The sequence below is a fragment of the Solanum lycopersicum genome, chromosome 12, assembly GCF_036512215.1.
Source record: "Solanum lycopersicum chromosome 12, SLM_r2.1".
NCBI classification, from domain to species: domain Eukaryota; kingdom Viridiplantae; phylum Streptophyta; class Magnoliopsida; order Solanales; family Solanaceae; genus Solanum; species Solanum lycopersicum.
This window is the reverse complement of record NC_090811.1, coordinates 59,497,184-59,520,864: the sequence shown is the minus strand read 5'-3', so window position 1 is coordinate 59,520,864 and position 23,681 is coordinate 59,497,184. Positions and strand designations below refer to the sequence as shown.

Here is a 23,681-nt window from a genome sequence, read left to right as displayed (position 1 = left end):
GGATCCACTGTTAGTTATTACTATTCTAATTTCTGTCAGTTCCTCAAGATAGATATACATATATACATATGATTTTTCTGAAGTTAAAGGGCACATGTTCACTCCTACCTATAATGGTGGATCTGCCTCTCAATCAGTGGCGGACCTAGGATTTTTGTTCAAGAGGTTCGAAAAATAAAAGTATAAACATATAATAAGTCAACAAAAAAAATAGATAAAATGCCAACCCAGGGATTCAAACCCAGGACGTTGCTCGTAACTTTGAGCGTAGCTGCCGATGGGCTATCTCATTCATTTGTTATTGAGGGTGTTTAAAATATATATATATATATATACACCAATCCAGAAAATTCACCTTAGGTTTACAGTATAATTTTTTATCGAGGGTGTTCGGGTGAACACCCTGAACAGCATGTGGGTCCGCCCCTGCTCTCAATACGAATATATATGAAAATTACGATGTGTGTTATTTCATTATTTGTCTGTACCAAAAAAATCACGACTAAATTTATATAAACTTACCCGATCAATAAGCAAAAAAATCAGTATAAAAAGACAAGAAATTCTTTCTATATCAAAATCTCAATTAAAAAAATAACAACAAAAAATTTTAAATCAATATAAAAAGACGAGAAATTCTTTCTATATCAAAATCTCAGTTGAGAAAATAACAACAAAAATGTTTAAATCATCTGTTCAAAAGAAATGTTTTGTGATGAAAAAGATATAGAGGGAGTATGAAGATGTTATGAAAGCTAAGATATATAGGCTATCACATTTGCTCGAAAATAAATACGGTCCATTCGTCTTATTTTTTATAAATTAACTTGATTCAAATAAAAAAAAATTAAGTTATAAATTAAATAATAAAAATTTATAGGGTTATAAATTATTTTATTAAAAATAAAATTAATATTTTAAAATTAAGTTACTATTTAATGGAGGAAATAAATTTTTTTAAATAAAATAAAAAAGTATATATAAATTGTATTCTATGGTTTGATTTAAGGACGAAATTTGGGCGATCCAATTCATACTCTCTTGATATTAACATGCCCTCAACATTGCAAAAAAAAAATAAAGATGTCAAATCTTAACAGATAAGCTTCACATCTAGATTCTTTTACTATTTGGCTTTTGTCTTTGTATAATATAATTTAAGTGGACATTAAAAAAATTTTAAAAATGAATGACTTTTTAAATTTATGATGTAAAATAAGTTATAAATGATTGTGTTGCTATTAATTATTTTATTAAAAATAAAATAAATATTTCAAAATAAAATTATTACTAAATATAAAAAACTTGTCCTTTCTCTATTGACTAATTTAAGAAAAAAGCAAACAAAGAGACTAAAGTAAGAGGGAGACAATAACTTCAAATCTATGTACTTTTTTTTATTTTAATTTATATAATACATTTTTTTATTTAATAAATGTATAATGATAGTATCAACATTCTATATATGGTGGATTATTTATTTGGCAAAAATTTCACCAAATATACTTTTTTATTTAAAAATCTATCTATTTCTAAAACAATTTTAAAGCACTGCAAAAATCGTCTTGTGTTTCTTTAACTATAAGAAACTGTAAGTTTAATTAAATTAAACTGCCATAAATTTATATGGAGTATAAAATAAGAGGAAAACAATATTTTAGAATATACTTTCGATAAAATTGCTAAAAACGTCAATTGGCATGGGACGGCTTATAGGACAAACACAATGGCCGGTAAATGGTTTCACACATCTCAAATTATTATTAAAAATATTATTTTACTTTTCTTACACGCCTGTTTAAACTATATGATAGTATAATATTTAAGGAATATCCAAAAGTCATTATCATTTATCAATTATCAACTACCTCACCATTAGGAGTCAATATCTTGTATTAATCAATTTTTCATCTCCTATCTTGTATCGATTAGTGTAGATTAATACCAATAGTCGAAGGTGAAGACAATCACGTATATAAATATTGGCATAATATATAAATATATTTGGGTGTGTATATACTTAAATTTGTATAAAATTAAATTAATAGACATATAACTCTTACGTACACAATTTATTTCATATGTAGTGGGCTACATATATCATATCAGTAGGATTCGTGTATCGATTTATTTAACTTTGTACAGAGTTAAATATTTATTTATGTGCATCTAAAGATAAAAGACGTAAAATGAGATAAAATTAAATTAAAAAATACATTTATATATTATATTATGTCTAATTACTTAAAAGGGAGACAGATTAATAGAGAGAGTTAAACAAAGAACAAAACAAGTTGAAGATTCCTAAATATGGAGTTTATTCTTGCGGATACTTAGTCGTGTAGCTTATAAAATATTTCGAGTTTATTTAGCTTTTTCCAATATATCAAAACTAAACTTGTCAATTTTTAATATATATTTTTTTCATTATTTTCTTTTTTGACAGAGAAATGAAAAATAGAAAAAATAGAAGACGTAGATATTGTCAAAAAATGAGTCACGTTAGGTTTCTAAAAGTCAATTTGACTAATTCTTAAAGTTAAATTAGATTATATTAATTTGATACTTTAAATAAAGTAAATTATATTAAAAAAATTTAGAAAAAGTACTGTGAATTTTAATTTTTACACATTAATATGATAAAAAGATATACCAATTTGATTCAAAAAATAAATAAATAAAATTATGATAATTAAAAATAGAAGATGATACCAAATATAATTAATTTCATTCATTATCGATACAGATGCTTGTCTCTGTCTCAACTGCAGTACTTTTGGACAACGAAGTTTAACAAACTTATATGACAATTGACAAGCATATATATATATATATATATAAAAGAGCTGATTATCATAATTTGACAATTTTATGATTTTAAAGTATTTAAAAGTGGACGTTCTGTTTTCTTTTATTTGGAATATTGGAAGTTTGGAGTTGTATTTGATAAATTAAATTACTTTAAAATAATAGTATTTCTTAAATAGATAATTATGTAATATTATAGATTAGATCTGACTTCAATGATGGGAATAATCTCACTGAACAACAGTTCTCCGCCTTATTATATTTAGAATAGTGATCGATCCTTCGAAAGTGCTATTACATACTATTGCAAATATCTTTTTCACTGTACTTCAATATTTTGAATTTTAAGTTGCTTTTGGTTATAGTTTTTATAAAAAAATATTTGGTTGTTAATTAAAGCACACTTTTTCTTTTCTAAAAAGTATGAAATGAGGCTATTTATATATATATATATATATATATATAAAGATAAATAAAAGGGGTGGGGGATTTGGGGTTTGGACCTTTGGGGGGTGGAGGGTGGGGGGGGGGGAAGAGATTTTAAAAAGAAAAATATAGTAAAAGTGATGTTCCGTGTGTTTTTCAACAACTTCAAGTTGTATTTGAAAGTTCCAGAGCCAAATGTTGTTCTTTTTAAGAAAGTGAAACATTTGTATCTGAATTTGGAATTTTCATGGTCAAATCTTGTTTTGGGAATTCTCATTATCGAACCAAGTCTTTTTCTTTTTTATAGTAACAATGAGTTAGTGACATATTAAAAGGCAATATAGACCTCATTTATTTATTATTAAGATTAAAATATTTGAATACGAGGAGAAGCGAATTCAGAATTTAAAATTTTTTGTTATACTAAATTATCTTAGCTCAAATATGAGCTTTAAGATAATCTTAATATAATGGGATAATGCCCAAGTACCCCCTCAACGTATGCCCAAAATCTCAGAGACACACTTATACTTATACTAAGGTCCTATTACCCCTGAACTTATTTTATTAATAATTTTTTACCCCTTTTTAGCTTACGTGGCACAATCTTGGGCCCAACGATGGTTGACTTTTTTTTTCGAACTAGTGCCACGTAGGCTAAAAAGGGGTAGAAAATTACATATAAAATAAGTTCAGGGGGGTAATAGGACCTTAGTATAGTATAAGTGTGTCTCTGGAATTTCGGGCATATGTTGAGGGGGTACTTGGGTATTTTCCCTAATATAATTAATAAAATAGGGCTCTCTCTAGATTCAAATGGTTTTTCTAGTTTGTACTAGCAGCATAATGACATTCCTATGCTCCCCATGGATCTACCATTAGTTATATCTTTTTAATTTCTGTCAGTTTCTCAAGATATATGAAATTAACAAATATACGTGCACTCCTACGTACCTATAAGGATGTACCTGCCTCTGAATGTCACAATATATGAAAAATAAGTAGTGTATTATTTCATTATTTGTCTATCCAAAAAAAGCACGATTAATTTATTTTAAGTTTAAAGAAGACGTGAATTGAATTGATAAAGATAATGAAATATACAAACAAGCAAAACTGTAAATAAGAAATTATAAACCTAAGACAAATTGACTAAATTTAATAATATTCAAGAATTTAGTAATGCGCAATGTGATGATTCTATTGTTTTTATAAGGGAAAATAAGAAAAACTCCTCTAAATTAGATATATTAGTACTTAAACTATACGGGCGTTTAAGTAACTCATTATCATCTTTGAAGTGATTTTTTTTCCACCCTGAGACTGTAACACTACTCTTATCCGTCACATCATAGTCACGTAAGCGTCATGTCATAACCATGCAGATACCACATCATTAACTTTTAGTTCTTTGTTACTTATTCACTATTTTTTATTAAATACATTTTAATATTAATTATATCAATTAATTAATTTATAAATGTATATCCCCACCCCCTCTATTTCTTCTTTCTTGTTGTTCATCAATTCAACCTTCGGTAGTTACTATTCTTCTATAATATTCAACAATTTTTTTAATTAATTTGAATGAAAAAATTCACTATAATATTCACATTATCTTTCTTGAACCCATCCCACACATTTACCAAATTAAAAGGGGACCAATTAATTTTTATATACATCGAAATAAAAATATTACATATTTTTTGGAGAGATAATATATCAAGAAAAACTATTTAAATGTTAATTATATATTGACCAGTAAAAAGAAGTCATGTGTAGGACTTTAAAAAGATTCAGCTTTTTTTTCTTTTTTTACGCACTTTAAGGAGAGTACACTTACTCTCCATGCCACGTCATCCCTTAGGGGTGTTTAAATCACTTGAAAAATGTTAAGAGGTATTCAAACGCCTGTATAGTTTAAGGGTTAAAGTTTATTATGTATTTTCCCTTTTTATAAATATTAATTTTCAAGATTTCATAACCGCAAATTATATATATCTTTTCAATTCATGTTAAATAATTAACTAAATGACATTTATAAGTAAAAATAGTAATGTTCGATATTGTCTCCGAGGTTCTTTCATAACGGCTAGTGTATGTTGATGATTCTGCCACCGAGCGCTCAAAATGTGGTTCGGTTGCTTTCATTGTAATAGTTTTGATTTTTTTTAATCTACTGTTTTGTCCTCTCAATACTGACCACGAGTCTTTTATTTTTGAGTTTTAAAATTTTTATTTTAAATTTGAATTAAAAGTTGAGAATTTGGTAATTTGTGCTTTTGAAAGACCAAGTTGTTTAAAAGTGATTTTTGGAGTCTTATGGAGTTTCGAGTGTCCAAATGAAATTTGTCGATTCCATCAGTTTCAAAAGGTGAAATATGATACGTGAGAGTTATCAGTTTCAGAGTCCATTTTTTTTAGGATTTAAGGCCCTAAGTTGTGAATTTGTGAAAATTTAGCCTTTGATTTGACTTTTGTCAACATTTGAAGTTCAGATGCTCGAATAGAGTTCCATAGAATTCGGGATGATTTTAGTCCTAGATGAGGTCTTGAATAATTTTTGAGAAGTTTTGAACTTGTTTTAGCCTTTTAAGATTGGTTTCTTGTGATTTCACAGATGGAGAGTCAAGGAGACCTCAAATTCATGTTTTGATGATTTAAATAAGTCCAGAACGTTGAGTATAATTGATTTGCATATGTGATTTGTGTATACGAGATTTCGAATGAATCCCAAAGCTCCATTTAAAAGATTTGTGACTTGTCTATTTTTTTTGTTCTGATTCTGGTGCATGACCATTTTAAGCATCGCAATAGCGCGGCTCCCTCGTCACGATCGTGTAGCACTAATTTGAGGTACATCATGATCGCATGGGTCTTGTCGCGACACGATGGTCAATTTTACACTTTGTTTGGATCATTGTTACCCATTGTTTTATAATGTATAGTATTGTATTGTATTGTATGGTAGATACAATGTTTGGCTAGATTGTATTGTTTGTTGTTGTTTAGTAATATTTTAATTGTTTAGTATGATTTTATCGTACTATATTGTAATTTATAAATTTACTTAAATATCCATAATTATTCTACGGTAGGAGGTTTGACTAGATTTAAATAATTAAAGTAAAGGGTAAAATAGTATTTTGAAACATTATGTAAAGATATAATTGAAAAAAAAATAACAATGCGAACACACCAAATTGGTTGTTCCATAAAATAGGGGTTCCCATTGTTACGTAACAACGAAATTTAACAATACAGTACAATACATTTTAAGTATTAATCAAAACAAACATTGTATGTATAATAACAATACAATACAATATAATGAATAACAATAATCCAAATATAGTGTTAACGAGTTGATTGTCTGTACTCATCACAATCATGTGACCCGAGTCACGATTGCGATGAAAAATTGAGACCTATGGAAAATGCTCTTCTAAAATTGAGGTTTCAATCCCAGTTCACCATTTTTGAGTTTTAGGAGCTTTGGGATGGCAATTTAAAGCAGGTTTTCGAAGAAAATTATTTGGGTAACTATTCTTAACTCTAAATCTCTATTACCCATTATTATTTATGGATTTATGTGCTCACAAGAAGCTTTTGAAATGACAAATTTAAGGTTATCTTCAAGAACTTAGTAAAATGGTGATATTGAACTACTTTTGAGTCCTTTTTTGAAATGATATTTCCTAATAAGTTCCTAGATTCTTAAGTAATGTTTTCAAGTATTAAATTTTGAATTCAAATCTTATTTTGGAATTGTCTTTTATATTGATTGACCCTACTTTTCAAGAGAACTGATGTGGGTATTGTTGTTTCTGAAAAATGATTATGAATACTTGCTTGTTTATAGATTGTGTGGCTTTAAAAGTGATTCGAAGGAGAAGACTCAACTCTTGGAGTGATTATTGATTTATTTAAGACAACTAATCTCCTAAACCTTATATTTTAGTAGATTTTATATACTTCTGTCATTAGCTATTATGTTAGGAGTAATGAGAATGAGGTGAAGGATTTAATTGTCCACTTGATATATCTATATGAATAAAAAGAAGTTGAAATGAAAATGGATACATGATGAACATGATTATCCAAACTGCTTTATTGTGACCCTTGTTGATTCATTGATGAAATAATTGAAAGTATGAATGTGGACTTGAATTGTGTGAATTCCTAACTCTTCTGTGTGGTGTGTTAATTGCTTGTATTGCATTGATTGTGGACACTGTGATGAGACATGCTCTGATTTATGATATGGGGGTCTTTACAGGTGAGTGTTATGATGTCGAGATTTTTATCGACGAGTGTAGTGATGTCGAGGTCATTTTCGACAAGTGTTTATAAACCCGATAAAAAATGATTCCGTATAGTAATTTCATATAAAGCCAATGGGAAATGGTTCTGGCTAGTGAGTTGATATAAAGCCAATGGAAAATGATTCTAACTAATGATATTTTACCGATGAAAAATAATTTTGACAAGAAACAGATTATTGTGACTTGATGTATTTGAACTTATGCGTGACTTTCTTGCGAATTGTGATTTATGTACTTTTTGCTTGTGACTAAACTATTTGACATTGAGAATGACTTGCTTGATTTGTTTGATTGTTGATTGTGACTATTGAATTGTGGATATTGGGCCGTGTGAGCCGTGTATTGTAAAACCCCTAGGTTGGGCTGACATATGTGCAGGTTGTAGTTTTAGGAGCTTCGGTTGGAGTGTAAGGGATATTAGTTTTCTAACTAGATTTCTTGTTTATGAGGTTGCTTATAGGGTACTGTGTTGTTGGTATTCGCCTTTTGCTTCTACACCTATGTAGTTTCTAAGCCCAGGCTCGTGCGAGCTTCTTTTTCTCCTGAAATTCGAGCCTCGTTGAAGGACTTGAGATGTAGTTGTGTGTCATCCTGGCGGATCCTTTTTTTCTTTTCTTTTTTTTATGCTTTTTTCTATTTTTAGAAACAACGACTGAGACTTGTATTTATCTTTCGAATTTTATATGTTCATTAGTGGCTTGTATACGTGACAACCAGATCAGGGGCATTGTTTAGAATGAATAAGGTTTCCGCCTTTGTCTTGTTCTTTCTTTAATTTATAATTCTGTTTTTTTCGTTTTCGTTGGGTTGAGGCTGACTTGTCTTGGTGAGAATAAACAAGTGTTATCAAGTCCATTTTTGAATCGTGGCATTGGACTAAAGTTGGAGAGATTTAAATGGCTTAATTAGAAATTGGATGGAGTCATGATTTGTCCAAATTTGATTTAGACTAAAAATGAGTCAGGCTCAAATTGACTAAAAATTAGGTTGAATCATGACCTGTCCAACTTGATCCTTTTAATCTCAAGAATTTAACATATTTTTATTTTATTTTTGTAAACAATTTGAATTACTATTCAAGACATTAAAATAAATAAGTTATTGATTTTGAAGTGGAAAGTCACTGAAAACATTATACTAACCAAATAAACATATATTCAAGATGACACACTCAACATGTATTTTGTCGGGGAAAAAATGCAATTTAATTTCGTTTCAATCATTTTGGTCTCATAAAAGGAAAATTTTAATTTTCAAAATAGAAAAAATGGATAGATAAATACCTACAAAATATATAAATATATAGTAATTCATACATTTGATATGAGAACATATGTTGCATCAATTCATTATTTACAAATAAAAAGTCTTAAAACGAAAAAAAAAGGTCTTTTATTTATTATTTAAAAAAAAATTTATCTCCTAGTACTTTTTCTCTATATAACAATCTTTACATTATGATTCATGTAAATATATATTAACTAAATAATTAACCACACGATCCATAAGATCAAAAGAGAGATTAAGGGGAGGTTAAATTTTTTCTAAAATTTTAAGGTTAAGAAATAAACAAATTGTTGACCAAAGACAGTTGTTCAAACTTGAAGCATTTGCTCCAAATACATCGGAAGATAAAACGCAATTTTTGTGACATAACATTTCATCTCTTTCTCAATTTACATAACAAGCTTTATTTTTATTTTTTAGAAAATGAATACAGAGTAATGAAGAAAATACAAAGATAAGTAAATCACACGAAAAAAAGATAATGGATACTTGTAAAAAAGAAAAATCGAAGGAGAAAAGAGAAAAGAGAAGCCAAGAGATTTCTCTTTTACGTACTATTCCTTATTCCGAACATCGAAAGTGAGTTTCCATTTCGTTTACATTTATCCTTTCCTTCTTTGTATTTGGATTGAATTCAGAATTTTAAAGTAATGACGTATTAATAAGTGATCAAATTAGAATTTTCATTAACATGATTAAGATCTATATATGTATAAAATTTATTAATCATTGTGTACTACTTTACCTATATAAATTTATGTGGCATTTTTTGTTTTTACGAGAGTCAAGCAGTTTAAGTTTGATAAAAAATTTACGCATGAAATTTTAAATTTTTTAAAAATGAAACTTATATTTTTGTAAACTATATAAAAACACTATTCATTCTATCTCTAATTACTTGTCAACTTTTGAATTGACACACCTATTAAAATAACAATGATCGACATAGTGAGTTTACCATTTTATCTCTATTAATTATAACATGGGTGAACTAAAAACTTAAGATTTTCAAGAAGTTCTATAAGTAATTAATCGAGGGTATAATAGGTAAAAAAGTTTTTTTTTTGTCATTTCTTGATTTGTTAGGGACAACTTAAAAATGAAAAGTGGAAAAGTAATTAGCGACTGAGGGAGTATTAGTCATAATAATTGACAATTCAAAATAGTTAAAGAAAGATAGATTTGTTTGAATCTCGAAATTCAAAAATGTCACATAAATTGAGACAGAGGGAGTACAGAACATATGACTCAAAAATATATACTCCCTCCGTTTCAAAAAGAATGTCTTTCCTTTTTAGTCTATTTCAAAAAGAATGACTCTTACTTTTTTTGTTAATAACTTTCCACGTGGCATGTTTAAGACCACAAGATTAAAGGGTAATTTTGTACATTTGACATAACTTTAATTTAGGATCGCACCATAAAGAATCTTCTTTATTTTCTTAAACTCTGTGTCAAGTCAAACTAGGTCATTCTTTGTGAAACGGATGGATGAAGTAGTATATATGTGCATGGTTTATTGATAGCATATACTACTAATCCAGAGGAATGAAAGATTAATTAGAGATTTTTCGTGTGAAATAATTTTTCAGTAACTTTATTATATGTTTTAATTTGAGTCCAGGGGCGGATCTAGGTAACTTTTTGACAAATTTAATATATCTATATTGTCAAAATTGTTGAATATATGTTGAGAACCCATATAGGATGTTGATTTTCGAGCTAAAACTAAATATATAGACGATGAATGATTTTCAGATGGTGGTCATCTGAAACAGTTGCTGTTGTGACGGGCGCGAATAGAGGGATTGGATTTGAGATTGCTCACCAATTAGCATCACATGGATTAACAGTAGTTCTTACTTCACGAGAGACTGGAGTTGGTGAAGAAGCAGTGAAAGTAATGCAGGAAGGAGGTTTAAATGTTGCATTTCATCAACTAGATATCGTTGATCATGCATCCATTGAAGCATTTTCTGATTGGATCAAAGAAACATATGGTGGCTTAGATATACTGGTATTTTACACTTATTTTATATGACTTGATACAGAAAAAAAGACTTTTGAAATTTGTGATCTGACAGATATAAAATGAGCATTTTAAACTTAGATTGTTACTAAATATATATAGAAATGTGACATCCCGGGGGGAGTATTCAGAAGGGGGAGCCGCGGGTTCTTTCTTTCCTCGTGGTTTGGTATGGGTGAATGGCACTAAAGGAAACTTGTTATTGATATATGCATACATTCTTTTCTAGCCGGAGATAGAAGAAGAGATAAAAGAAAGATATGAAATTTCAATCAAGATTCTTTTTGCTAGCCGATTCCTTCTTTTAGGAACTGACTAACACGGAAAGTGAATCATATAAACTGGGACAGAGGAAAGTACTATTATTTAACTAGTGATTTTCAGTGTGAGTTTTTACTATTTTTGGCAAATATGGACATTTTCAGTTAATGATATATGTGTATGTAGATCAATAATGCAGGAGTGAGTTTCAATGTTGGTACAGAGAATTCAATGGAAAATGCTGACACTGTTATCGAAACGAACTACATTGGCACCAAAAATATGACAAAAGCGATGATTCCTTTGATGAGGTCGTCTCCTTATGGTGCTCGTATAGTTAGTGTAACCTCTCGATTGGGAAGACTACATGGAAAAAAGAATGTAAGTACGAACGAGCTTTCATTTTCTTCTTTTGACATCTCAAAATTGTTTACGTCTACATTTTACTTGATGTAACCAGAGAATTACGAATGCAAGCTTGAGACAGCAGTTGGAGGATGTTGATTCCCTAACAGAGGAAGTCATTGACAATGTTATGAAGATATTTTTGGAACAAGTAAAAGACGGTACGTGGGAGTCAGGGGGATGGCCTCAAGTGTTCACTGATTACTCAGTGTCAAAGGTTGCAGTGAATGCATATACTAGGCTAATGGCAAGGATACTCGAAGATCGTCCTGAGGGTCATAAGATTTACATCAATTGTTATTGTCCAGGTTGGGTGAAGACCGCGATGACTGGTTGGGCAGGGCATATATCTCCTGAAGATGCTGCTGATACTGCAGTCTGGCTTGCTCTTCTCCCTGACCAGTTTGTAAGTGGTAAGTTTTTTACTGAAAGGCGCGAGATAAGCTTTTAAGGTGGAAACTGAAAGGTCATTCCAGATAGATATTGTTCGACAGTCATTACATTGCTATCTGTCTTTACCAGTTGGTGTGAAAAAAGAGAAGCGGAGATGCCCTGGTGAGTAGGTGCGAGAGGTTGGAAGCGATAGTTGTTTGGAGAGGTAGATTTAGTCCGAAGAAGTATTGTGGGAAGGTAATTATATAGGCCATGATGCGTCTTGAAATTATCAAAGGACATGATCTTAGATATGAGGATTTAAAGATCACGAATTAGAGTAGAATGTTAGTTGGTAGTTGAACGTTGTATGGCTTTTCTGCCGGGGTAGGATAGGTGGTGGTAACAGTACCATCCGTCTTACCAGTAGTATTAGTATTATTCTTGTAGTTTCTTATTTATCGCACTAGTTCATTGTTGTTACTCTTCTTTCTCTGTAACTTATGTACTGCTTTTCATTGAGCTACATTTTTTTTGTTGTTACTAACTTTCATTTTCATGCTCTCTTTCTCAAACTGCTTCTGAGATGCTTTACTTAGGCCAAAGGTCTATTCGAAATAAACCCTCTATCTGGATAAGTTCAGTGTAATTATATCCTCCTTAGACCTCACTTCTGAGATAAACCTATATAATATGATTATTATTGTTGTACGTATTGTTCTTCAGTGTGATACCACATTGGCCATCGCAATCACAATAAACACTGCACCAACAGAAAAAGTCGCCTTATCGAAATGATTAAGGTGTAACATAGCCTTGGTATTGTGACACTAAATGGGGAAGTAACACAACGTGTAATGAGTTTATAACACAATGTTAGTGCCACACATGCCTTTAGTGTACATTAGGGAACCAACATAGCTGTTTGTACAACAAACCATACAGCTCCAAAAATGAATGAGTAGTCTTCCAGAACTACAGCAAACCCTCCACCTTAAGATTTCGTAACATGTTGCATCCTGTCGATGTTGTTATCAACAAAAGATTCTTTACACTTCACATTAATTCCACACCTTTGACGAGGCATTAAGGTTGAAAAGCCAAGATTTAGTGATTGCAATCATATGTTTACCAAGGTTTTAGGTCACCAACTGGACCAGCAGTCCAGTTTAAGATCTTCTGCCCAGGAGTCAAGAAAACGGTTCTGTCATGTGGCAGTTTACGAGCAAGTCCATTCAAAATTTGATGGAAAGCATCACCTGATTGAGCAGGTTGTGGAAACAACATAGCCTGTTTCATTGAAGGGTTAGCAAGTAATCTCTGCTTCCTCAATATTTCCTCTGGTGGAATAGAAGTGAGAATAGTATCCAAATTTGGAACGTCCTTCTCGTCTACAAAAACACCAATCTCTTCCCAGGGGATTGCATCAGCAAATGGCAAGACAATATCATCTGCAATGATAACAGGGATGCATCCAAATATAACTGCTTCAACCAATCTTGGGCTCCATGGTGCCCACCCAAGTGGGCACAAGCAAAAGATGGCTCGTTGCATGTCCTCGTAGTAGGTAGTTGGATGCTCTGTGGAAATATCAAAGAGAGGATTGTCCTTAAAGTTCTCCCATACTGCTGCCCGGGCACCTCTGAAAAAATAAATAAGCATCAGGTACATTGTCATAAAGCATATTACTTGATTTTTTGGGAGGTCGACAGAGAAAATTAAAATGTTTCCCCTAACTTGAGATGGATTTTCAGCTTCACTATAGACTTTTGCGGGGTTCCTATTACCCATTTGAAATATTTTGAAATAGAATAATAAAATCACCCTAAACTCTGGCATCGCATAAATAATCAATTGAGTATTTGGTGGTGTTTTACAAGCGCTTCTACATATTATTTACATTAAAAACTTGTTTTTTCTTTCCTTTCTATATTAGACAATATATAAATACCCAACTTGTCATCTTTAATCTTCTACATTACACTTGAACTTTCCGGGGTAGGACTTGCTTTGGAATGGAATTACTACCACCCCAAGAGACTACTGCAGACACTGGTGGGGGTACTGAGGAAGAAAGGGTGGGTGGTGAAAAGATTTCTGGTGGATTTATGCTGGGCATAATTTGCAGTGAAGAAAAGTAACAGGTAGGAGGAGGAGCCAAGATAAGAAAAAGAACCAAAGAAAAGTAGAATTAAAACAAAGAAAGGTGAAACCTTTCTCATGAAAGAAATGTTGTTAAACAATTTACCTTTCCTCATTTCATGCACTTCTTTAGATGCTCACACTATCTATGCAACATGGGCTCAAAAAGTGGTATCAATATCACTTCTAACTAGTTTAGGGGTAATAGCAGAGGCATATCTAGAGTTTCAAGAGGATGGGTGCAGTGTACTACCATTTGATTTAATGCTATACAAAATTTCCATGACGACGACTTGACAAGTGAACTACAACTAATACAATTATCACAGAAAAGTATATATTATTTTACTTCAAATTATTCTTAACAATTTTGTATACTTTTAACTATCAGCATCATTATTTGAAGACAATCACAAACAAATAAAACAAAGTGAAGAAAAAGAAAATGGGAAATGTCTAACATACTTTTCAGCTATTTTTTATCCCCTGCCGTTTGGCAAGGTTCTAAATTTTCCCCTACTTTGACGGAGATGTCCCGTGGAGGCATCTAGTGAAAGAACTAACCCAACACTAAATTACCCATCAGGCTACGCCACTCCAAATTAATACACCCACACAAATTAAGAACCCCAAACAACGGAAGTTCCTTCCTCCAAAATATGAAATGACCAAATATGGCGGTCCTCAAAATTAGCACCAAATTCTTCCAACAGCCGTAGTTAATCTCCTTCGATTTAAGCACACACAACACCACAATCCAATTCTCAAGCAACAATGCTTAAAAATAATTCAAGATAGACAATACAAGCTTAAAGAACTCCAAGTGCGCACTGATATTAACAATCTCCATTCGCAAAAGCAATCATCGGATTAGGGCTCAATTTTCCAACAACAAAGACCTATCAAGTTCTTCAATCTTGAATTTCCAAACATAGAAGCACTAACAGAATTTCCCACACTTAGTTGCTCGAAATTTTTGACTCACAAAGTGAAGATACATTCTTTTAACCTCAAATCTGATTCAGCAAGGAACCCAACAGTTCTTTAATTTGTGAATCTTCTTTAACGATGATTCTACCAATGACCATCACCTTCTTCACTGATTCAGCCCAACCTCCACCATAACAAAGAAAGTTCAGGAAGATCTAAGGAATTGGGTTTCCAAAAGGGCCAATGAAATTTCTACTGATATTTCTAGAATTTGATGAATAGCTATTTATATTTCCTACAGAAACTCTAGTTGCCGATATTTCTGCTTTTTACCTCTTCCCAGTTGTTCTCTATTAGATGTACTTTTGAGAGGTCCAAAAGTTGTCTTTGAGAAATTAAAACAGATGAAGCAAGAACGGGGAAAGTCAACTTCTTTGTGAGTTCTGTGAAGTTGTTTTGGAAAAAAACCTAAAAGAAAACGAGGAAGATCATAAAGAGATCAGCAGCACAATTTTCAGTGATGGTGTTGTGTCCAGTGGTCCATCCCTCTGAAGCTTGTCTTTTGCTATTTTTGGTCATGGGTGTAAGTTATGCCACATTGGCATGTGTTTCAATGTGGAGTGGAAATCCGATGGGTTATGGGTTGGGGATGGGTTATTTAGTATTGGGTTGGTTCTTTCACTCAGGCGATGCCACGTGTCATTTCTGTCAAAGTAAGGCCAAAAAGTATAATGGGGGATAGATTTGAGCAATAATCGAAAGTTTAAGGGGTATTCAACCCATTTCCAAAAAGAAAAAGGAGCGAGACCAAAAAAAATTTCAAAAGCAAAAGTTCCTTTCAAGTTGTATGCTTTATTTGGTTAGTAGTACAGACTATGGAAAGCTCGCCTCACTTATGATAAACTTCAAATAGAAGGGGTTTTCAGCTATGTTCTAGGTGCTTTCTATGCCATCCGGAAGCTGAAAACAATGGGCATCTTTTCTTGCATTGTTCAATTACCAGACAACTATGGCAACATTTTGCAGCTCTTGCTCAATTTTTTTAGGTGATGCCCCAGAGTACTTCTGACATAATATGTGGTTGGAACAATATACAAGGAGAAACTTGTCGCAAAGAGTGCTGGAAGATTGTTCCAGCTTGCATATGGTGGAGAATTCGGATAGAAAGGAACGAAAGATGTTTTGAAGGCAGGGGCAGTTCAATCCAGACGATCAAGCGCTCCTGTATTTCTCTTCTTTATTTTGGTGTAAAGAACAGTAGATGATGTTGAATCATTACTAGACTTCTTGGCCTCTTTGTAAGTATTCTTCGGGCTGTATTCGTATATATGATATACCAGGCCTTTTCTAGGGCACTGACGAATATAATATGTTACCAATTTCAAAAAAAAAAAAAAAAAGAGACAATAAAATATATGAACTTTTGTCCATATATATGCTGTCATTGATATGGAGAGGAAGGAGAAGATAAAGATAGGATAATACATACAAATCCTGTTGTTTTTTAAAGAGATGGAGCAACAAAGAGGTTGAAAATACTGATTGAAATTGTCTCTAATTATTAAGCGTAGACCTTTAAATAGGCAACTTGAAAACATAATTTGCGAAAATCGGCATAACAAAAAATCAAAAAATAAAAATATCTCGACAAACTAAAAAATATTAATAGAAATTTTAAATTAAAAAAAGTAGATTCACCCTAAAACTAAGCAGCTTATTGTGCTAAAAAAACAGTAGTTGTAACTTAAGCAAATTTCAACACTCCTCCGCTTCAGTTGCAGCAATCTAAAAAAGTAGATCCTCAACTTATGTTTGTGCTTGAAGATTTGTTTTTAAACTTGCACACTTTCGTATCGTGGCATGTGCCCTATCCTTTAATTTATTCTTTCTCGACCTTACAATATTTTTACTTTTGTTCTTCTTCGTAAACAAAACAGACTGAATTTTCAATGGCTTCTTCCTAGGCCTTTCCTTTCCCTTCTTCTTTTTCTACTACTCTTTTCTTCCTCTCACTCTTCTCCGTCACAGAGAAATTGCTTTGTGTTGTTCCTATAAACTAAACCCCCCTTAAGAAGAATTAATCTGGGTTCAGCTTCCTTTTTTCATAAAGGAAAAAATGCATGGTTCACTAGTGGATGATGAAGGAACTTAAGGACAGAAGCTTTAGAGATAGAGAGGGTACCTATGTGATCTACTTGGAATTACAAATAGAAAGGGAGAGAGGATGAAGAGGGATGAAGGGATAACCAGAGAAGAGGAGAAGGGAATGACAAGGACTTTCTGGTGGTGGTTGTTCTTGCAGCAAAAGGTGTGGTTCGCCAGTGGATTTGTCAAAAAAGAAAAGGAACAAAAAATATTATTGTCAGTTGTAATGAAATTTAATAAGCTGCAAATAATTGTGATGGTTTGTACTTATTCTTTCCCCTCTCATACCTTTCAAAGAGAGAGAGCACACTTTTGTGCCGCGTCATGACTCAAGGGTGCATATATTTCACTTTGAAAATGTTCAGGAGTAATAGGATCCTACAAAGATCGCATATGTAACTAAAAGTCCAAGCAAGTTCAAGGGGGTACTTGTGCTTTCTTTTTCTTCTCTTTTCTGAGAGAGTAGTAACAGTGGGGTACTTGCGCTTTTCCCAAAAAAATTATCGATCTTTCAGGGAAGAGAAACACCTTGGTCCTGGAATCTTGAAAAGTCTAGCAATTCAGTTTAACATCTCAATGACTCAAACTACTTGGTGATCACCGTTCGTGACTTCTTAGGGAAATTAGTTGTCTTAAATCAATTTTGAGTTCTAGCATTTAGAATCAAATGCGGTTTAATCATAGATATGAGACATGAGGATACCTCGCATAATAACCACCTTCTGGATCATTTCCTACATCATAGAACAAGCCACGGAAGTAAACAAAGATGGATCGCGGAATATCTGGAGGGATGAAGTGGGATTGCATTTTCTGTGGAGGAGCATAGGGAGGAATTGTAATTGAACCATCCTTCAAACACACATGATTTCTTTGTCCAAAAGTTTGAACTAAAGTTGAACGCTGGAGCAACGGAAGAATTCCCCTCCCAATAGCTTTTTCCTCCTGCAATTGCATGAAGTGATCATATGTAACCACACACTCTTAGTCCTTAAGTAATGATGGAAATTTAGAGTTAAGAAATAAGAAATTGTGAGTAATCCTTTAGGATCTCCACTACCTTTTTAGTGAAATACATTTAAAAGATAATTTGGATGTGCATATCCATTAAACTGTGTTTTGTGCGTGCCAGAAAGAGAGTACAAAAGTAAGTGTAGAGAGAGAGAGGAAACTTAATTCTCACTTGATAATGAAAACAAGCAGCAAAATCGTGTGGGACAATGAAGAAGTGATCAGCACCCTCTGTCCTATTCCAATAAGGCCAGTTAGAAGCAATAAGTTGTATTGCGCTCCTCATCATTCGTGGTGACTTGAAGGGTAAAGGAAGGCCATTAGGTGTCAGGTCACAAGTGGTGTAAACAGGGGTGTAGAACCAATCAGCTTCCTCAGGATTAAGGGTTCGTACAGGGCTAGATAAGAGGAACCGATGCATATAGATCTCTGCAGCAAACATGTGACTGAGACATCGTGGGTCTTTCTGAAGAATTTTCTTGTTGTATTTACTGGGAAGCTCATATACAAAAACTTTTAACCTCCCAACAGGATCATCTTCCAAGACATCACCAGCACTACCTGAATTGCAGAAATGGAAGGAAATAGATGACTTTATAGAGTTCAAAGCAAGTGTTCATATCCTTAATGACTAACATAATTTAACATGCTAAAAGCCAAGATTATGTTGTCAGACATGCAAAGTGACTGAAAGAAAAATCATGCTCTATAAGCCTTTATTCTAAAAGACTTAGCATCTTAGAAGGCTCAGAAGAATAAAATTACATTAGACCTTTTTGCAGTATACATCATATCACAGGAGAATTTTTCATCTTGGTAAAGAAGTGTTGCTTTACACTCAGAAGGATGACACTCCCATAGCACTTGTAACATTAAAAGTTTTCACCAACATAATATCTATGTTGCTGCAGCTATCATTCATCCACGCACCAAATCTTTCAACTCCTGAGTAAACACACATACATAGACCAATAGGTCCTAATGGGATTCTTGTTAAGAGTATGGATTGACCCCAAAAAAAAGTATAAAACTAGCTATACCACCACAAAGTTTCCAACCTTCTATTTTTCCTTGTGAAGAAAAAGTTTCAAGGCATCCATCCAGAAAAAACATGCAAGGAAAGATCAAGGTGATGAAGGTCAAGCAATTCACTTTTTGAAAGAGCACAGGACATTAAAACACAAAACTCTCTAGCGCCCTTTATCAAATAGCAGACTTGGCACAAAAGTTGTAACATCTCACTTCCTTAGGTTCTACCATTAGGATCCTTAGCTACCTACAATCCAGCAAAACACATATCTTGGCCCAATGGTTACTGAATGTCTTCATCCTGTTGCAATTCCCTAAAAGTGCCTGCAAGCATACCACTTAAGCTTTTCCTAGATGTTAAAAAGGAAGTCTCCTCAAACATAATGGCAACATTTAGGAAACAAGTTACTCCCCAAACCTCATTTAGCAGCTGAGCCATCAACCTACCTAGAACAAAAGTAAATCTTCCAACTCTTCAAATCTAAAGCACAAATAGCTGTCAGAAACTTACATATCAGAGACCATACATACTACAAAGACCCACTCTCTTTAGAGGCAAAATCCATCCTTATCAGATCAAGGTCTGGACATTAAAGTTAAGATTTAAAACCTTATGCCGGAAAACCACTATCCCCAATACTAATCAGATAACTTACGCCTCACAAAACAAATTGTCTACTCAGTAGTCTTCCTCACTCTCTTTAGTTGTACTGCTGTGCTACCATAGTAAGGTATAGATCCTTGAAATAATGAAAATGTTTGAAAGGAGTAATAGTCATATTTCTTTCCTCCTTTTCTTTAATGAAGAATGATCACCTACTTTAATCAACCATCCAGGACCAATATAAGCTGAATAGATGCCAAGGGCTGTAAATGGGTTCATCAAGCTGAATATCTGGATGACTAGGTGTCTCAGAGTTGATCGAGTCAATTATCTACAAGCATGAGGCTGACTCAAAACTCTAAAATTTGATGATTTAAGTCCAATATGAAAACTGGAACATGATATGAGTTCATTAAGTAAAGGCTCATTTGGAACACAAGATTTACATTATAGAGTTTGAAACTGGGTGAAAAATACATCTTTTTCGAAATCAAGATGAATAGATAGATCTTATACTTAGTGTCTTTGATGTGCCTATTTCGAACTCAAAGAATTAAATCTAAAAGCAAATTGATAAAACTATACACACCGACTAAAAAGAATACACGTTAATTTTAATCATCTTATGAATGCAGAGATTGACTAAAGAACTTTCAAGCAGAACACCTCACTAGTTCTGTGGGCTTAGTTCTAAGACAAGCTCCAGTTTTTGAGCTTGTTTTTACAATCAATCTTAACCAAGATTCACTGAATTTTGGATAGAACTTTTATTTAAGCTAGATGTTAGAGCTCCAGTTGTGAAATCTCCAGTGCTACTATCTATTCCTTTCCCACTCACCTTATTACCAGTGTATTCCAAGCCACATATATTCTGGATCTAAATGATCTTGTCAGCCAGCATCTATCAAGGATGCACTAAGCTAAGATACTGAAAATAGACCAATATGCAGAGAGACTATAATGGAGCTACAAATTCCCATCCATATCCTCAATTCTAAAACCTTCTAAATTGTGTCCAAGTAGCCCCCATCTTCTGTCTATGTGAAGAATGTGAGGTAAACGTTAAAGGGGCATCATGTATCACAGTCAGGGTGTAAATCACATTTAGCTGATTTGCCTAAACAACTGATTTTCTGGGTCTAACTAGTAGGTTAAGATCAATAAACAATGCCCAAGTATTGGATTGGAAAACACATTTAAAATGTCGACATCATCGTTACACCAGCAGCTAAGCAAGTCAGCTATAACCAGACTATGTCACCATTATAAAAAAAAATTGATGCTAAACCACCACATATTGTATGTATATGGAATTGCAAGGTTCAAGTTAACAAAGTAGACACAGCTGAGCAAGACTTCGAATTCATGGATGACGGACAGCATAATTCACCTTGAAGCTCAAAAACACAAACCTACTGAAAACAAAGTTAAAAAGTTCCAACCTTTACCACTAAGGGCATATGGCTATGATCACCTGGATTCAGATTCAGATTCAGAACAAAAACCAGCTGAATCTAAAAAAATGCAACTTTTTTCTCCAGTTCACATAAAAAACCCTAACTTGTGATCTAAAGAGAGAAATAGTTACCTGAGATTCTCTCAGTACGTTGAGTCTTATGAAATTTGAAGGCTTCAGTTCCTAACAAGAAAGCAAAATGAAGAAGCAAAAGAAAACCCCATCTCCAATTCCTCATCTTTGAGCAAAACAAACAAAGCAGTATACAAATGAATCAATAAAAATGACAACTTTTAAGCATATGTCAGCTTACAAATTTGTTAATAACATAATAATAATAATAAAAGTAAGAAGAATCTATAGTTGGAGGGTCAATAAACAGTAGTTGTTAAAGAAGTGTTTTTTTTTTTCAACAACAAAGACAGCTTACAAGAAGAGACAATGAAATGCTGCTGATTTTTGAAGAAAAATTCAGAGAAATTTGCTTCAAGAAAAAGATAGAAAAGGTAGGTCTAAGGGGGTTTCGTTTGTTCTAGTTTGGTAGTCACTTCTCTGAAAAAAAAAAAAACATATTTCATTAAAATTCGATTAAATTTATAATACAAGTTAAGTTTATTTAAAAATTATATTTTTATTTAAATTTTCTCAATATACTATACTTAAATATAAAAATTATATTTAAAGGTGAAACAATTTCATTAGTACTATCTTTAACTCATAATGGCTTCTACAGGTGCAAAGGTACCACCGATCTGGAAAATTATAAAACAGGTAATATATCTAATTCCTATATAATTTCACGCATACTTTTGGTCTGCCCCAAAAAGAAAATTAGGTAATTATTAAATGTAGTTTTTGAGATTGTTTATATACTTCCTCCATCCTATTTATATTTTATTCTTGTTAAAAATAATTGTTCCTTAAAATTGTAATTTATAAAAATCATTGCGTGAGTGACATTATTTTTTTATTTTACTTTTAAAAGTTATTAGCTTTGAATATATTCATTTGACCAACATAAGAAAAAATGATTAATTCATGTTTATAAGTCCAGTTAATTTTATTAAAATAAATTAATTAATGTTAATTTATTAAAAATTTAAGGAAAGATACACAAGTATACCCTCAATCTATATTCGAAATCTCAAAGACACACTTATATTATACTAAGGTCTTATTACCCCCTAAACTTATTTTATAAGTAATTTTTTACTCCTTTTCGGCCTACGTGACACTAGGTTGAAAAAAAAGTCAACCAGCGTTGGACCCACAAAATAATGTCACGTGGCCAAAAAGGAGTAGAAAATTACTTATAAAATAAGTTCAGGAGAATAATAAGACCTTAGTATAATATAAGTGTATCTCTGAAATTTTAAATATAGATTGAGGGGTACTTGGACATTATCTCAAAATTTAACTTTGAGAGATATTCTACATAAGGATATAATGATAAAATTATCAAAAATCTAACAAAATGACAATTAAATAGAAACAAATGAATATCCTATATTAATTTGCTTTGCCATAGTGGTACATCAATTTGCCCCTGTATCAATAGACTCGCTGTATTCCACAAAGGAAAAATTAGCAATTAAGACAACTTTAAGAACATAATTAATCAAAATAATATTAATTTAAATTTTTTAGTGAAAATGACAGAATAGCAATATGTTAATTAATGTTACTTATTTTTATTAAATATGTGTATTTTAGATTTTAGTGTATATTAGTATTATTAATTTAATATATTTATGAAAAATCATTTATTGGACCAAAACATGGTCCAATAACATTTAATGAAAAAAAAGAAGAAATTAATAATTTCGTGTAAAGTTCCAAGAAAGGTAAAAATTATACCCATTCAAAATTTTCAGCCAAATTTTTAAGTTTCTTTCACAAATTTTTCAGATTTCTTCATCAAAGCCATTGATTATCAAGGATTCAAGCGGATTTTTGAGCTAGGATCATTATTAAAGCGGATTTCGTGGTGGCAAAGTTAGTTCAACTTTCGGTTTTGATTCTTTTTATGTTTTTGTTAAAGTTCTGATTTTGTATGTCAAGATTTTATGGATAACTTATGTGATTTTTGTTTTAATATCTATCATACATTTATGATTTTGTATTTTTTGTCCATTTTTTTGTGATTTTCTTTGAATGTTTAAGATTAGGTACATTATGAAAATTCATATATATAGAATCATTTTGGTTTGATGTTCAACACGCAGTTGTTAAAAGATTTTTTTTCTTTAGATTCTTGGATTGTTGGGAAAAAAAGAGTGTATTGTATGCAATGACTGATTCAGTCAGAATTACTAGAGGTATAAACAACAACATTCAAAATTTTCTGAAATTTCCCTCATTTGATTTGTGCATTACTCAAGTTTTATGTTTTTTTGTCGTACATCCTAATGTTTGATTACAATATACAAATTTGCCTTAAATTTCAGTCTC

General features: G+C 32.0%; 2 protein-coding genes across 2 annotated transcripts; one reads left to right on the top strand and one right to left on the bottom strand.

The window, feature by feature from the left end:
• Window positions 1–9,233: 9,233 nt before the first annotated feature.
• On the top strand, window positions 9,234–12,143 carry LOC101244166 (uncharacterized). Its single transcript, XM_019211336.3, has 4 exons — window positions 9,234–9,425; window positions 10,605–10,863; window positions 11,323–11,517; window positions 11,597–12,143. Exons 1-4 carry the CDS (start codon window positions 9,328–9,330, stop codon window positions 11,990–11,992), a joined length of 948 nt encoding a protein of 315 aa, XP_019066881.1. The 5' UTR covers window positions 9,234–9,327; the 3' UTR covers window positions 11,993–12,143.
• Window positions 12,144–12,711: 568 nt separating this feature from the next.
• LOC101252560 (probable beta-1,4-xylosyltransferase IRX10L) lies at window positions 12,712–21,724 on the bottom strand. The gene is made up of 5 exons (XM_010315936.4): window positions 21,661–21,724; window positions 21,363–21,468; window positions 18,314–18,702; window positions 17,834–18,075; window positions 12,712–13,555 (listed from the first exon to the last, which is right to left on the bottom strand). The coding sequence occupies exons 2-5, from the start codon at window positions 21,466–21,468 to the stop codon at window positions 13,042–13,044; spliced, it is 1,251 nt and encodes a 416-aa protein (XP_010314238.1). The 5' UTR covers window positions 21,661–21,724; the 3' UTR covers window positions 12,712–13,041.
• Window positions 21,725–23,681: the final 1,957 nt, after the last annotated feature.

Bases quoted from the DNA above. Each gene is read 5' to 3' on its own strand.
- LOC101252560 (XM_010315936.4), bottom strand. From the start codon at position 21,468: ATGAGGAATTGGAGATGGGGTTTTCTTTTGCTTCTTCATTTTGCTTTC. The intron at 18,076-18,313 runs GTGAGAATTAAG...ATGCAATTGCAG, and splicing joins CTGCTTGTTTTCATTATCAA to GAGGAAAAAGCTATTGGGAG. The intron at 13,556-17,833 runs GTATCCTCATGT...TTATTTTTTCAG, and splicing joins GAAGGTGGTTATTATGCGAG to AGGTGCCCGGGCAGCAGTAT.
- LOC101244166 (XM_019211336.3), top strand. From the start codon at position 9,328: ATGGATACTTGTAAAAAAGAAAAATCGAAGGAGAAAAGAGAAAAGAGA. The intron at 9,426-10,604 runs GTGAGTTTCCAT...AATGATTTTCAG, and splicing joins CCTTATTCCGAACATCGAAA to ATGGTGGTCATCTGAAACAG. The intron at 11,518-11,596 runs GTAAGTACGAAC...TGATGTAACCAG, and splicing joins GACTACATGGAAAAAAGAAT to AGAATTACGAATGCAAGCTT.